General features: G+C 28.8%; 1 protein-coding gene across 1 annotated transcript; it reads left to right on the top strand.

Moving 5' to 3' along the window:
- Window positions 1–208: 208 nt before the first annotated feature.
- Window positions 209–15,926, top strand: LOC129976134 (coagulation factor X-like). The gene is made up of 6 exons (XM_056089543.1): window positions 209–354; window positions 3,788–3,893; window positions 5,885–6,015; window positions 6,935–7,191; window positions 8,341–8,508; window positions 15,495–15,926. Exons 1-6 carry the CDS (start codon window positions 339–341, stop codon window positions 15,852–15,854), a joined length of 1,038 nt encoding a protein of 345 aa, XP_055945518.1. The 5' UTR covers window positions 209–338; the 3' UTR covers window positions 15,855–15,926.
- Window positions 15,927–16,345: the final 419 nt, after the last annotated feature.

The raw sequence follows: 16,345 nt of genomic DNA, 5'->3' as shown, positions 1-16,345 counted from the left end.
TCAATCGAACAAATAGCAATCGTGAAGATTTCTTCCAATTTATATGACTTTTTCCAACTTATTTTCACAAAAAAATTTCCAAATAATCTAATGAAAATTCAAAAATCGCGGATTGCAAAAGCCATTTTTTGTTCTGATTTCTTTTTCAAACGATCAATTGCAAAGCTGGATGCAAGAAGGTATATTCTGACCTCCAAAGAAACGATTAGAGGATTTCATCCAACAGGTGTCCTTTGGGAAAGCACGAAAGAAAAAACAACAATAAAATAAAACAGAACTCGTTTGTGAAAAAGCCAAAGTACGAATTCTATCTTTCTTCTAGTACATATTTCAGGACAATGTCGTCACACACAGGTAAGGAAAGCAAATTTTCATGATATAAATATTATAGATATAATTCAGCTATAAATTACCCTGTAAAATAGTATTGTTTCAATAATATAGTATAATACAATATATTTCTGAGGAATTTATGTTTGTCATGATGATTACTTTGTCGTGGCATTATGACAGATTTTGTGTTGTAAAGTTCAACACAACGTCTAGAAAAACATCATATTTTACTGAAAGGCGGAATACTTCTGAATGTATGTAGACGTGTTAAGTGAAGCTCATATTGGCTTTGGGTGTAAAGAATTTAATTTAATTAAAGTTACTCTTGCGATATGTATTTTTGAATTTTATTTAATAAACTTTTCAGTAAAATTCAAAAGCATTAGGCGATTTTATCATAAGCAATTCAAATATTATTATCTGAGATATCATATGTGTAAGAGAAATGTCAACTTAATCTGTTAGTTTAGCAGAATATTTTCTTATAGTATGAATAAAAAGTTTTAAAATATAATCGTTAAGAAGTTAGATATTTTTTTATTTATTGAAGATTAACCAGCAAATAAAATAACCCATAATTTTATTATTTTAGAATTTTTTTAGAAAGCATGAGAGATAAAAACCAACTTGGTTTTAAAATTTAGAGATTCGTATTAAAAAATGCTCAACCTTAATCAAACCTTTATAATAAGATTCCGATACTAAATGTATAAAATAATAATTATATTGCAAGGTTGAAAAATATAAAAAATCTAAATTAATTTTTAAAAATAAATTTTTTTTTGAAATTTAGGTAAAATAAGTTTGAAATGTCGTAAAACTTCAAAAATATAAACAAATACTTTCATGAATATTTTAAAAGTAAAATTTAAATGTTAGGCATACAGTTTAAAATAAAAGGGATCATATAAAGACTGTTCAAACTATCTAATAATCACGAAGTCACGCATCATGATTAAGAAAATGCATATTTCGCAAAAATTATTTCAGATTATCTTTCATAAAAATGATGCAATATATGAACTTTACAATTAAAATTGAGCAGTTTGTTTAAATAGTTTAAATAAATCAACGAAAAAGCACATTTGAGTTAAATGCAAAATTTATATTCATATATTTATTTATATTTTTTGATTTCTTTCTTATAAACTAATTCTGTTATTAACAAATTAAAATTGAGTGAGAATATTTTCCTACTCCTGAAGATAGGCCCGAATTCCTTAATTTCCACGCTCTGTCTTCCATCGATTGTGAATTCACCTTCTGCTTGCAATTTATTTTAGAATCATTACCTTGACTGCTTTTCTACAATAGCAATCTCGTTTATTATTTAACTACGGAAAAAAATGCTTTTTCCAAAATGAATTATTGCTTTTTAACATAGAATATATGCGAATTTTATCTTAGATTATAAGGCTTCTATAAATAAATTTTTTTTAAAAAAATGTTTTCATTATCTATCGTACGTTTTAATTTGTTTTTCTTAAATATTGAATAAAAAAATCAAAAATTTTCATAGTTTATACTTTTCGAGCCCAAAATTTCATACATGTTCTAAACTGATTTGTGCAATGAATTATCCAATTCGATATAAGTAAAAAGCAATAGTTTTGTTACTTAGTGACACTTTAAGGATGTTAGGGTTTCAGAACGAAAAATCCTTACTTTTCTTTCAATAATTAAATTCTTCCCTCTTTTTTGTGTTTTCTAGTGAACTGTTTTAAAATTAAATAATTGGTCTATTTTTATGTATTAGGATTCAATAATAGCCGTTTCTAACTGAACTTGTTTTTACTGAAAAGTACTTTTCATTTCTAAATTTGCAATTAAATGAGAAAATCATAAAAATTCACTTACGACATATCAAATATTTTCTAATTTCAAGAAGCAATTGAGTCTAGTTAATTATTTAAAATCAGATGATTATGCACAATATTTGCTACATTTATATAAATATCTTTTGTGCAACTCCGAAAGAGTGCTTCATTCAGAATAAGATTTGGCAACATATACGGAATTGACCATATGATTTCGCTTTCAAGCTTAAACAAACAAGTCGTATTTATATTAAGCCTTCTTTTCAGTCAATTGTATAAGAATCGCAACTTTATTGTTAAATATTTTAGAAACAATGGAAGAAAACTAATTCAGTAGGCAAATGAGTCAATTGAAAGTTTTGAAAAGAATTTAGAAAGAAGGATAAAGAATGTGTTTCAATATATTTGAATAATTATGTTTGCAGAGTTGTATTGAGAACTTAAATATAACACTAATGGGAGAGCTGAGTAAATTATTTATTTTCACTAAACTCTTGTGTGTTAATAAAATGCATTAAGTATATCAAAGTATTATATGGTTGAAAGCATATTCTTCATCTTGAATTTTCAGCACGTTCTTTGTTGCTTCATTTGTTTTTTTCACTTTTTTTTTTACCAAATTTTTCTTTATAACATAAAAATTATCATTTTCCAGAAAATGCAAATTGTAAATAAATTATATTATGCGTTCAAACACCAAACGAAAACGAATTTAAAAATTTTATTAAACCATGAAACTATCTTTTTTATGATAATCATACTATGAAATCAAAAATTCTTTATTAATAAATATAAATAAATAGTTTTTTAGAATTATCTTTATAAATCTTATTATATCTTATATACCTTATATATCTTATTATTATTTTCAGTATTAATTTCACTTGATTGTTGAATATGACTTCTAAATGCTTACAAAATCAATAAAAAATTCCTTTTAAATGCCAATAAATTTTAATTGGATTTAAGGTGACGCATCGGACACAAGTCAATTAAACTTCTCCTACATAATCTTAATTATAATGAATAAAATGAGTTAGCTATGTTCAGAAAAGACTGACGGATTTTTAAACAAGCTCCATCATTCTGATCTCCATTGGCCTCTTTAAAGAGACTAAACTAAAAGGAAGCAGTGCTAATTTCTAATAAACATCGTCACAAGAATGTATAAAGGATCAGCATATCACAAAATATGTTTGAGATAGAACAAAATATTGCATGTAAGAAATATAAATATAAAACAATTTTATTGGTGGACTAATTTGATTTGAAATTGTTTTTTAAGTTTGTGATTGTTGTTGCAAAATGCCACACGTTATAGAAACCCGAAAATCTGCATTAAACTGTTGCAAAATTTTGGCATACAGCATCCGCTTTGATTCAACCTGATATCCAGCTTGATTCAACAATTTTAAATACATTTAACATTTGGAGAATTCAAAAAAGGGATAATTTAATATTTTGTCTCTTATAAATTGTTTTCAAAATTTTGTGATCATATCTGTAATCCTCATTGCACGTAAAATCGGAAATAAAATATAGTAAATTGTACGCACTTAGAGTTAATAATTTGTATTTCGGAATAAAATGCATAAAACAGTACCAATTATGCTATTTTAAAACTGATTTTCTCGCAGTTTTTACCTTTTGGACAATTTTGGCAGCTATTGGTTTATCAAGTATTTCTGCCATATCATCAAGATGCATATTATGTCCATGCGGTTCCAGTGGTCAAAATTATACGTAAGTATCTACTACAACTCAATTTTCTACTGAAAATCTCCGGACTAATAAGACTAAGAAAAAAAAAGAATATGTCTTCTTATCGATTGTTTGAAGTCTTTTTTGAAGTTTGATCACTTTTATATTGTTGTTAAAATGAACACGTCTATATGCTATATATTAAAATTTTTACAGTATTAAAGCCCGTACTAGATTTTACATGCTTACTCAGGTGAAATAGCTAGTATAGTGAAGATATCTATATGCTTGTGAAGTAAAGATTTCCTGATTATTGTTTTCATTCAAGAAGTCAAAAGGAATTACAAATTTTTAGTAAGGAAAATGTACTGAATTTCATTCATCTTTCATCACAAGCAGTATTGATACCATTTAATTCGGCTTTATTATTAAGTAAAGGAAAGAAAAGCCTAACAACATTTATATCCTAATTGCTTAGAAACTGCTTCGTTAATTTTTTTCATAACTGTGTTAGCTTTTTTACAATTTATTTTTATTGGTTTTTTTTAAAAACCACAAAAATATGAACAATTTTATTGGAAATCAGAATTTGTTGATATAATCATACATTATATATGGAAAATAAAACATTCGAAATTATAAATTAAAACGGTAAATTCCTATCAAATTTTGATTAAAATTTCGCAATATAAAGTCTGTCCGTCTGTGAGAATGTGAAACTGACAATTCTTAATCAAAACAATCTAAATAAAGGAAATTTTATTCGTGTTTAATTCACTATGAAGCGCCATGCGGATTATTTTGGGAAAGGACATTTGTATCAGGAAGATTGGTGAGAAAGATACCGGTAGACCCTCTCCCAGCATCTCTCTCTCTAATCTTCCACTTCAATTTCCATGTTCCTATTGAATATTTAGCACTCTATATAGTATTTAACCTGAACATCGGTCCGTTTGTTTAGATAAGGAACTTGATTTTGAACTTTTTCTGAATTTCCTAAAAACCGAAATCGTATCGCAAGATCACTGCACTCCGTCCCCAGGGTCTTGATGCCCTGAAAGTAGATCTACATGAAATTACTGTTCTAATTGATCTATGGCAGGAAAGTGGAAATGCATAGCTGATTTTTTTTTCTATTATGCTATGAAGTCTAGTGTGAAACGCGTAACATTGCACAAGTATACAGGAATGTAAAAAATAAGATATTTCTATTGGATTTCTTAGCGGCATATTTTAAAATCCTTGTAGTTATGTCGAGATTAGGAAGAAAGTATTGTACAGATAAATACAAGCTGCTAACCTTTAATATTTTAAATAACATTTTCCTCTACGTACGGAACTAACAAATGCTTTCCCATTATTTCAATATTCTTTAATATTCTTATCAATATTCTTTAATCCTCTTTAATATCTTAATATATATCAATATTCTTTAATCCTCTTTATCTTACTGGTGGCCCCTCGTAATTGAGGACGAGAAGCTTCCAGGATGGTGGTTGATTCTCGCCACTTTGGTGATTATAGAGAAAGATGGGGGGGGGGGGGTTGACGATGGCGGGACGTCTTCTCAGGGGAACGGTTTTACCGTGGACGGTGATGGCCTTCAGGACTCAACCACAACTCCCGCCAGTGTTGCTGTTGCGGTGGTCCGATCATTCTGATTTTTCCGCGTGCCTTTGGGCAGGTTGGAGTAGTCGGTTTAAGATAAAGTACCTCTCCTCTTTTTTGGAAAGACTCCTCGTATATATCCTTTTCACTAAAAATCGTGTCATTATTATATTTTTCTTTCGAGAAGTATCAGTTTGTGTGTGATGGCTGAATTTATAGCTTATGCAAAATGATAATAATGGATAATTATATGGCGGCGGTTGATGGGAACTCCAATAATTAGCCTCCAATAATTTGATGCGAGAAAAGCACTACTTTTTCTACAACAAAAAAGAATTGTTAACATTTTACACACCAAAAGTTAGATTTGATACACTAATGTGAAATTTCTTCAACTAAGAATGTAAAGCATTCCTGTTTTGCAGACAATGTTTCCATGATACTTCAAATGACCAAAGTACTTGTGAAAACTGGGCCAATTGCCAGACGTGTGCAGATAATAGCACTTCTTGTTCGTCCTGTCCACCAGACCGTTTCGGTATTGCTTGTTCAGAAGGTAATAAATTGTCAACATTTTCTTTCTTTTTAGCTTGTGCCAATTTTAGCATGATTATACTTGCATCATGGATATGATTTGAAAATTCTACGGTGAAAAAATCAATCAAAAATAAATTTTTAAGTAAGGCCATTAGATCGAGAACTTTTACATTTTATACTTAATTGCTTCTTAAATTGCAGATGGTAATTTAGAATAAGGTTTAAATTTTAATTATTTTTTTTAACAAATTAACATTAATCAAAATTTTAAAGTGTTTCCTTAATAACTTACGAAATTAGTATTACAAAAAGGATATTTTCGCCAATGTAAAAATATAGTTAAGAAATTGAACAAAAAAGTAACACTTAAAAAAAATTAGTTTGTAAGTACCAGTTTTATTTCCTTAAGTTTTTTTTTCTTGAATTTCAATAAACATTTTAATTTAAGTGGAAGTGGTTAGGCAGTAAGGCTTTAAGCAAGTAAACCAGTTGAAAGAACAACTCTGCGAAAATAATTTTGTTTTATATAAACTCGTTCAAAAATAATAAAAACAAAGAGATGTGAATAATTAGTTTGAAAATATTACTAGTTCTCGAATTACTAAGTAAAAAGTAAATGTTTAAAGTAAATCTTTCTCAATTTATTATTAATCAATGGTTCAATATGCTTATGTTGAAGCAGCATTTTCAGCACGATAATGTTAATGTTTTTGAACATGATGAATTTCAACATAATGTTTTATATTGTTTGCACAACTTGTATAGAACATGAAAAACAATGTATTTTCAATACGATAATGTTTTAATATTCCAATTCATTTTTAAAATTTTATGATATAAAAATCAGCAAAAGTAGTGAAGTGAACTAAGTATAAAACATTATCATTCTGCGATATTTCTAATTAGAATATCGGAATTATTTCTTCTTCTTATTTCAGTTTGTGGTCAAATTCCTCCCCGCACCAACCGAAGACGAGGTTCTACACAGAGGGCCGGTGACTGGCCATGGTCAATGGGAATCGCTGCTCTCAGTCCAGAAGACATCGAAAATTTGTTCTGTGGTGGTGTTATTCTGGATAAAGAAACAGTCCTCACAGCTGCTCAGTGCGTCACTGGAACTCAGAATATTCGATTACTATTTGGCACGGTTTACCCAACGGCAACAGGTGATTCTGGATCGGAGCAAAAAAGAAGTGTGAGTTCCGCAAATATAAATGTGACTTTTATTTCGGTCTAAAGATTTTATTTCTACCTATAAATTCAGATTTAGAATATTAATAATATTTGAATGATTTAACTAAATTTAATTTAGTTTAGTCATATTAACGTCTCGCTTTAAAAGAACACTAGGGCTATTTTGGAACGGCCCTAGTAAATTTGAACGGTGTTCAGATGACAAGGACGACACTTTAGCTGGCAGCTCCTCTCCAAACTTCTACACCACACCAGTGGTAGGGCGTTTGCCCCCGACGAATTTAACGTGCACCAAATCCACTTATAAGGCGGTTCTTTGGTTTAATCAGGTCTGGAACCTGAAGTCCTCTGATTCTGAAGCCGATACCTTACCACTTGTCAACCTCCGCTCATGATTTAGGATCATTAAATATAAGGAAAAAAAGACAGAATAGTTCAATATAAGGAATATATATTGAATAAGTATTTTGTTTAATTTAATAAAGCTCAATCATCGACAAATTGAGACCGTTCTGTAATCAGCCCATGTGGGGTAACTCTCAGTCATCGGGAGGTTCATTTGTGATCAACCTTTTAGATTTTCCTTTTTTTGTTACTATAGATTCTTTCATCATATGCAAAGACGGCATCTTTGTCTTCATTATCATTATACCCTTGCCATCATAATCTTTATTTTCAAGCTTCTTAAAATACCTTCTGAGAGCTTCTTGCGAGACATTCACTTATTTCTTTGGCAAGTCTTTTTAAAAATTCCTATTTCATAGAAATCTTGGAATATTACTTATTTCTGTATCCATTTTATTTTGTAGGATTTTAAATTCTTTGATGTGAGTATTGACTGCTTTAGCCCAGATTAGATGTAATTGAAGAGACATCTGAGAATATTTTAAAAACAAATAATTTGATAAAAGACAATTATACAAGATTTATTTATGTTCATTTTGTAAGACTTATTAAGATTATTTCAAATCAAATTTTGGATCCCGATGTGCTACATACCCATAATGTTTTACTACTTTATTTTTTTAAAGTTTTCACTATCTACATTACATTTAAAATAATATTAATAAAAATGTGGGTAGGCTACTCTGCGCTTCAACATTTGAATTAATTTATATACATTTTAATCCGTATTTCGATTTCTTTTCAGATATCTCGAGTAATTTTACACCCTGACTTCGACAATGAAACAAAGGCCAATGATATTGCTCTTCTGAAGTTTGAACCAGAACTGAAATTTTCAGAAACCATCCAGCCAATATGTCTGCCTGATCTCAACTTTACTGACAAAATTTTGCTTCAGGGGCAAAAAGGACTGGTGAGTCAATTTCTTTGAATTAATTTACAGGTAAATAGATTAATTCTATACTACAAGCACAGCTTCAGAATAAGACAAAAGCATTAAAATTCGTAAATAAAAGTGAATCTTCATACCCGTACGTATTAATCATTCATATAATAATTGCCAATCTTACATGATAGTTTGATTTGAAAGTTGATGATAATGCCGTCAATTAGTTGTTGGATTCACTTAGCTTATAGGGTGCATGGGAATAAGACATATATGCACCATAAAATAACAATGATAAAAGCTATTACGGTACACACCCGAGTACCCGACCAAATGTTCCGGAAGGCAGGCCGGATAGACTGGAATTCTGTGAATTCATTTCTTGTCCACCAATACCAGAAGACAAAGTTATTTTTATGCCAAACTCTCTCTTATAATACGTATTTTCTCACTTCTTATTGAGTACTAAGACGTCCATTTATCTCAAGTCACGTAGAATGTGAACGCGGCCGTGGCCCGGTGAATCATAGAAGTAGTTAACGTTAATGTGTAGAGTTAATATATAAGCCTCTGTACTGATAGTTTATTACTACGCTGCATGTTTCCAAAATTTATTAGAGAAAAAAGTAAGTTAAGGGATATAAATTGCTCACATTTTAACATAAATTCTGTAATACCTTAAAAGCAGAAAACATAAACATAACATTAACTTAAATCATAGGCTTGATTCTTAAAAAAATTTACTCAAACCTATTTTGTTTTTCGCTGGTAAATGATGACACAGATATGAAAAGGTAAGCCTGAGATAAGAGTAAAAACTTACAATTTTTAGGTTTCGTAAAAGTCCTTAATATATGACTTCATAGACGCCTTGCTTTTCTCATTTAATGACGATAAAAGGAAACTAGGCTGGATAGCCGAGAACCGGATATTCAGGAGTGCACTGTACAATCAAGAAAGATAAGTTATAGACCTTGATTTATCGATAGTATATGAGAGATTTGTAGATAACAAAATTCAATGAAGATTATATTTTTAATACGAGATAAATCATAAAAAAAAACTATTTGTTAGATGCGAAGAAATTTAGCGCAAAAATAAAAGAAACTACAATCTGTTCCATAAATGGAACTTTCTTTCATGAACAACTTGAAACTGTCTAATGGAGAGTCTTTCGTCTAGGATTTATTATACAATTTATTTAATCTTCTGTAACAGAAAAAGTGGTGTATAAATACACTGTTACCAATATCATGTCGAATATATTAACAGGATATGAAAATTAATTCAGCTAATGCCTGTGGATGAGTTGAAAAAATATTTATTTCTAGTGCAAGGAAGTAAAATTGAATAGATTCGAATTTATTTTGTAGCATCTGAGCCTAATAATGTTTTGGTCTCGCCTGTTAATATATTAGGGTTTAAAATTCACTCTTAGTAAAATAGCAGAGATAACGTGTTCACAGAAAAATTGTAGTTTAATATTTCAACTTACGTGAACACAGTTCCAGTTACTAAACAAAAGTAAAATTTTGTAAAATATTCTCATTTATATTTATTTTATTAAAACTAGAGAAAACATTGTATGGAAAGAAAATTTATAAATTTTAAAAACTCCTTTTTAGAATTTTAAAAATCGAATTAAATTTTTTTTTACGAAATAATATACTTCGAAGAGATTCAAGTAACATGTCAAGATATCGATCAATTTTTAATTTAAAGAATAAAAACACTTTCTTAATGAGCATCTAATATATAGCAAGTAATTATGTTAAATTATTTAACAATTAGTATTCTTTTCCACGAACGGTTAGAAATATTTTTATATCGTGTGTGATATCGAGAAGTTTAAAGGAGTATCCTGATTATAAACATTATCAGGTTGAAAATAGCCATTAAATCACACTATTTTTTTATTTTATGAAATGATTGATATGTAAATAATTCCATTTTATGGTGTTTGAATTTAAGTTTGAAGTATGAGGCATTCATTTACATGAATATTGCTTATTATTTTTTTTCCGTTGAACCGATGGTATATAATTAATTAAAATTAGCATTAGCATTAGCATCTAATTAAAATTAGCAAATATCTTTACATGCATATGCAAGTCCGGCGCAAATTCAAATTACGAGTTTTTTTGGTCTCTTTAACATATAATTTCTATATAGACATTCACTGCTTAAAAGATTAATTCACAACGCTTAGTTTTCGGCACCTTTAGAAAACGATAACTATTCATTAAAGTTCATTTTTATAGAAGCCTTTTTTAAAATATGGAAATTATAACTTACATCGTCATAAACAAAATCTTCATCAAGCATAAGATTTTTTTTTTTTTTTTTTTTTTTTTTTAGGGAGCCAAACTAATCATTTCAGCGAAGAATATGAAATCATCTTTTTCAGAAACCGTTAATATCGAAAACTAGAGACACATTTTGATATTATTCTCCAAGGGAACTTGGAACGTTCTTACCTTCAAAAAATGATTTTTCAATTTTACTCTGTTAAGATAGGAGGCATATTACTATTTACAGAAATATATAATTTGTATAGTTTTTGAAATGGTGAAAATTTATGTCATTTTTTTACAATAAATCTAATATAAGCTCATGCTAGAGAATCAAATGTTTTTCTCTTTTCTCGGAACATTTATTTTTCAACCTTTAGTACGCATAGAAAAAATTACAGTTATTTCAACCATATAAAATCTAATTTACAATATTTACAAACATTATACATTTATTAAAACTTTTTTAAAAACTTTTTTCTGAGCAATGGTATTACTTTTTAAAGGCTGTTTATCATGCAAAATATTATATTTTAGATTCTCATGTTAGACCACATTAATTATTTCTAAAATTTTTATTATTAGCATATTTAAATTAAAATAAGTTTATTGTAATTATTAAGCCCATGCACATATATTTTGCTAGTTGCGGAAGGATTTTTTTCTGAGTTTACTGACTGGTGGTTATGAATTTGAAAATTAACGCACCATGCCACTATTAAATTTATGTCATTTACTATTAAAAAACAAATATTTCAAGGAATAAATGTTTTTTATATTTTTTTCTAATTAAAATAAAATATTTGTTCTATATTTTCTATCATATATAAAGTTCACTAACAAAAGAATATCCTTTATTTGTAGCTGAAATTTTAACAATGTTTATTGTTGAACATGTCCCAGACCCTTTAAAAACATTTTACCTTCAACAGCCAGACACTGCGCTATAATTTATTTATATACTAATTATGGCAACACAATATAGAAGAAATTGTATACATATCTATAAGTTATAACTTATAAAGTTGGTCCATAAGGAATAGATTCACCTGGTTTAGTGATATTCTAGCTGTTTAACTAAGTATCTTATAACTAAAGTTAGAAAAATTTCGAAATTGAATGAATAACACATGTTCCTGTTCACGCAACATAACCTTATGAAAATTATCTTTTCAAATCTATAAATGAAAAAATGACATGCATATAAAATGTATTAAAAAGCATATTGGTTATACATTGTGTTAAAATTTCTTATTTAACAAATTGGATGTAACGGCCTTAATAGTAAAGAAAAATAGTGAAGTAAAAGGTCTAATTGAATAACCCTGGCGTACTTAACAGTTTTAATAAAAAATAGATAGTGGATAAATAACTATTATGAAAATTTAACATGAAAATAATATTTATTGTAAATTTGTTGATAATGTAAAAATAATTTTAATTAAATTACATTTTACATTAAATTTCTTAATGTTTGATATTCATTTATGATCAATGAGGGCACATACTGCTGCTGTATTTCCCTAATGAAAACAATTTAGAAATAATATATAAAAATGGACATTTTAATTTTGACTTGGAATTCTAATAGTTATATTATTATATTAATCCATTATATTAATAAAAAATTCAAAGAACTTGCGAAAAAAAACCCAAGTTAGCTGTGATATCAAATTAGAAAAGGCTTGATTTTTATAAGTTGCACTATGATAATGATGATTTACCTTAGCTTTCAGAAGAAGTTTAAGGTACATATCCTGTATAAATCGCTTTATTATTGCTCAGTATAATTACAAGTACTGGATTAAAAGATAATTATGCCGACATTTTTATAATTCGTTGTCTTTAAATTTGGTTGCAGTTCGAGATATTTCAAGGTTGGAATAGCTTTTTAGTAGTTAGAACATAAGGTTTTCAGTTATATAAAAAAACTACTATGTCCCTCTGGCCGTTGATGTATTACGGTTTACCGTGTTTTCCACAGTAATCCACTGTATCAACGGATTACAAATTCTTAAAATCTCTTGCTGGTAAATGTTTCCCTGGCAGAGAAGCTTTTATCAGGTATTTTAAGACTTTTCGAAGTAAATGGTTCCCCCAAAAAGGATTTTATGTAAGAGTTTCAGTGATTAAATTTCCACATTTTTGAATATATTTACCAAGAGTTTTTTTTTAAATTGACACATTACAAAATAGAGGGATTGTTAAAAAATTAAGAACTATATAGATTTCGAATAATAAACCCACAGAAAAGATATTATGGAGGAACTTCAAAATCGGCGTAATTCATAATATATGTTTAACTTTAATTTCAATGTTTAAATGTTCTTTTTATGAATATCTTTTCTAAATGCTCAGTGAATTTTTTATCTTCCTGGAATGCGTATAATTTATGAAAATATTAGGAAATAATATATTTAATTAAGAAAAAAGAAACAAAATTCCTAAACTTATTCAAGAAAAAGATTGTTGCTCGTGTCAGAAACATAATATTATGACAATTTTCAAAATTCTTGATATAGTTCATGATTTCAATAATCGTTACATGTAACAGCTATATATATTTTAAGAAAAAAGCTCAGACCAAAGATCAGAATGACAATATTCTCTTGAAGTTGTAAATAACTACGCCGTTAGTTTAAACAAACGATTAGATTTATTAGAACGAAGCAACAACTGAGAACTTACCCAGCACTGATGGGACTCAGCTTTTATACACATATAGAATGTCCAAGAACAGTCCAATTTTAATATTTAAAAAAGATCTAGAACCTTCCTGATTTTAAACAATAGATAACAATTTAAATAAAAGAATTCCAGTTTTTGGATAAAGTACTCTAGGGATTTAACTACTGACCAACCAATCTTAAACGAGACACTCTGCGTACTGAGCCACAGGGATTGCTGTTCATTCTGGTTCATGCGGAAATATTCGGACTAAAATAATTCTCATATAACTTCAACATAAAATGCAAATGTTGTTGAAGTGACTATATACTGCTATTTTTAGTTTAAAATGTTTGGACGTACTTCTGTAAAAGTTTTGCTTTCCATTAATACTCTGAAGTTAATTTTTATATATTTTTGCAATATACCTTAGTGTAATAAACCAATGCTTGTATGAGAAAAAAAATTAGTAACCCTTGATTATTGATCTTACTGTACAATGATGAGAATGTTTTTGTCAGCAGTGAAATATAGTTCCAGACAAATATATAGACATGTTTATGGCCTAATATGCCTAATCGGATAGCGTTGTTATCGTTAAATTGTGTACAAGTAGTAAACAAAATTTTGTTTGTTGTTTGTCTATTTAAATGTAATATAACATGCAAAGACACGAAAGGCCTCATCAGACATGTAAAATGTCCCACCATTTGGTTGCGCAAGAACTCTAAGTGCTTTCAGGCCTATAATGGTGATAAATTCTGATGTAGGATAGTTCACCATGAGGGCCGGAATAGTGAAATGAATTCAGAAAGCTAATAGACAGAGATGAATCATGCCCAAGTTGGAAGAGCATGTGAAGAAACATAATAGGGAATGGTTCAATTATCAGAAATTCGGCCTCAATTCCGACTAAGGAACTCCCAGACGAACTCGAAGTAGATCTGAGAGGTACGAGGAATCACTTGAGTAGTTTCGGATTGCTGAAATCATTTCGATAAATGCCTGTCATCAACTGATTGACTTAATTATGAATAAGAAGATTCAGATTTTCTAATCACTGCTATGGGTTGAAAGAAAAATGATCCATTTCTTGAATGTATGATCAAATGTGAGGAGAGGTGTATCAACTTCATTTCACCAATCCAACAGAAAAGAGCATCACTTATGGACCGCAAAGAAACTCCTTATTTGCAAAATAATGTTGAGGTGCGTACACAATAAAAGTCACGAGTTAAAATGAATGAGTGAGAATAAATGAGTTTTTTTTTTTTTTTACTCTACAGAAATATTTTAACGAAAGCAAATAGAACATTTAAGAAAAGATGAGAAATGAAACCCTCAATTGTTTTGAACAAAATTTCAAAAATTTAAATAGAAATTGTTTATAAAACGTTTATCAGAAATTGTTATACAAATGCTGTTGGTGATTAATTCTGAGAAGATACTTCTTGGGATGTTTTTCTGTGTACTTCTTTCTAAATAGTAAATTTATGACAAGATCTTTGATACTCATTTTATAATAACGCACTATATTCTGTTCATATCATTCCTTCTTAATCATTTCATATTCATGTAAGTCAATTAATCTCTATTTGTATATTAGTTAAAAATCTGACTTCAAATAGATTGAGCACAATAAGTTTCTCAACAGATTATCTAATGAAAAAAAAGGTAGTAAAGTTCAATTCAATTCTTTCAATTTAAAATTAAATTTCTCATAGAAGATGTTAGGACAACTAATTCTCCATTTATCGATCGCAAATTTAATCTTCTTTCTTCGATTTAAATTATAAACGTTGTCAAATTTTACCTTTGACGAAGTTTGAACTTTTATTCTAAGTCATAAAGAGTGATAAAATGAACACAAAGTGTTTTTATCGTAAAAAATGTGTATTTTATGGCTTATTGCGAAAATTTTATTTTTGAAACATAAATTTATGTATATTAATTAAATTTATCATCCTTTCTCACGTCTTACAAAAAGTTGTAACATAAACAAATTATGATTTTTATTCTCTTTTACTATGCATACAAGAATAATTTTCGTTTCAGGTACCTGGTTGGGGGTACAACTACACGATGTATATGTCCATTCCTGCTGTAAATTATGAAGTGGCGAATGTATCGGTGCAACTCAGTGACAAATGTATGGAAGCTTGCCAGAGGCAAGGTCTGTCTTCCTGTTCTACCCCGAATACTTTCTGTGCTGATTATCCAGAAGGAATAGATGCCTGCATGTATCGAGGTGTTCCAATGGTCATCGAAGATGAAGAAAGAGAGCGTTACATTCTGGCAGGGTTGGTAACTCGCAAACTTGCTGCAAATGAAAGAAACTGCAGAAGAGGAGAAGTCAACACTGTACTGACTAATGTCGCGCATTTTATGCCATTTATACTAAAGAATTTATCTTAAAGTCATTGCTGGTGTACTGCTTTTCTTTCCATAATTCGATTAAAGGGTACCCTGATCGTTGCCAAGCTGAAATGGAGCTACTATTTTTTCTTCATTCCCAACATTCATCAATAAAGTCATTAGAATTTAGAAATATATATAAAATTTTAGCAGCAGATCGTGAAATCTTAGCGTGGACTTTTTGAATACTTTTGCAAATTCGACATCTTTTATTATGAAAAAAAAAATTCTCATCAGCATTAAGAACAGTTATTTTAATATCATTTCCGGAATTAAGGATTTAAATGATTTACTTTAAGCATTATAACAAACGTAAGAATCATTGTTAAGTGACATAGCATGCTTTGATCAAAATGAACAGAACTCACACTATTTAAAAAAATCACTAAAATTATAGAGTATTCATGAAATAATAAACAAAAATATCAACAAATGCATATTGAAATGCAGCATATAATCAGTTATTAAGTAGTCTGCTTAGACGCAGTAGT

This window comes from Argiope bruennichi, chromosome 7 (assembly GCF_947563725.1).
Source record: "Argiope bruennichi chromosome 7, qqArgBrue1.1, whole genome shotgun sequence".
Classification (NCBI taxonomy): Eukaryota; Metazoa; Arthropoda; class Arachnida; order Araneae; family Araneidae; genus Argiope; species Argiope bruennichi.
The sequence above is the reverse complement of the archived record's forward strand: the minus strand, read 5'-3'. Positions and strand labels throughout refer to the sequence as shown.

Bases quoted from the DNA above. Each gene is read 5' to 3' on its own strand.
- LOC129976134 (XM_056089543.1), top strand. The intron at 6,016-6,934 runs GTAATAAATTGT...TTCTTATTTCAG, and splicing joins CGGTATTGCTTGTTCAGAAG to TTTGTGGTCAAATTCCTCCC. The intron at 7,192-8,340 runs GTGAGTTCCGCA...ATTTCTTTTCAG, and splicing joins GATCGGAGCAAAAAAGAAGT to ATATCTCGAGTAATTTTACA.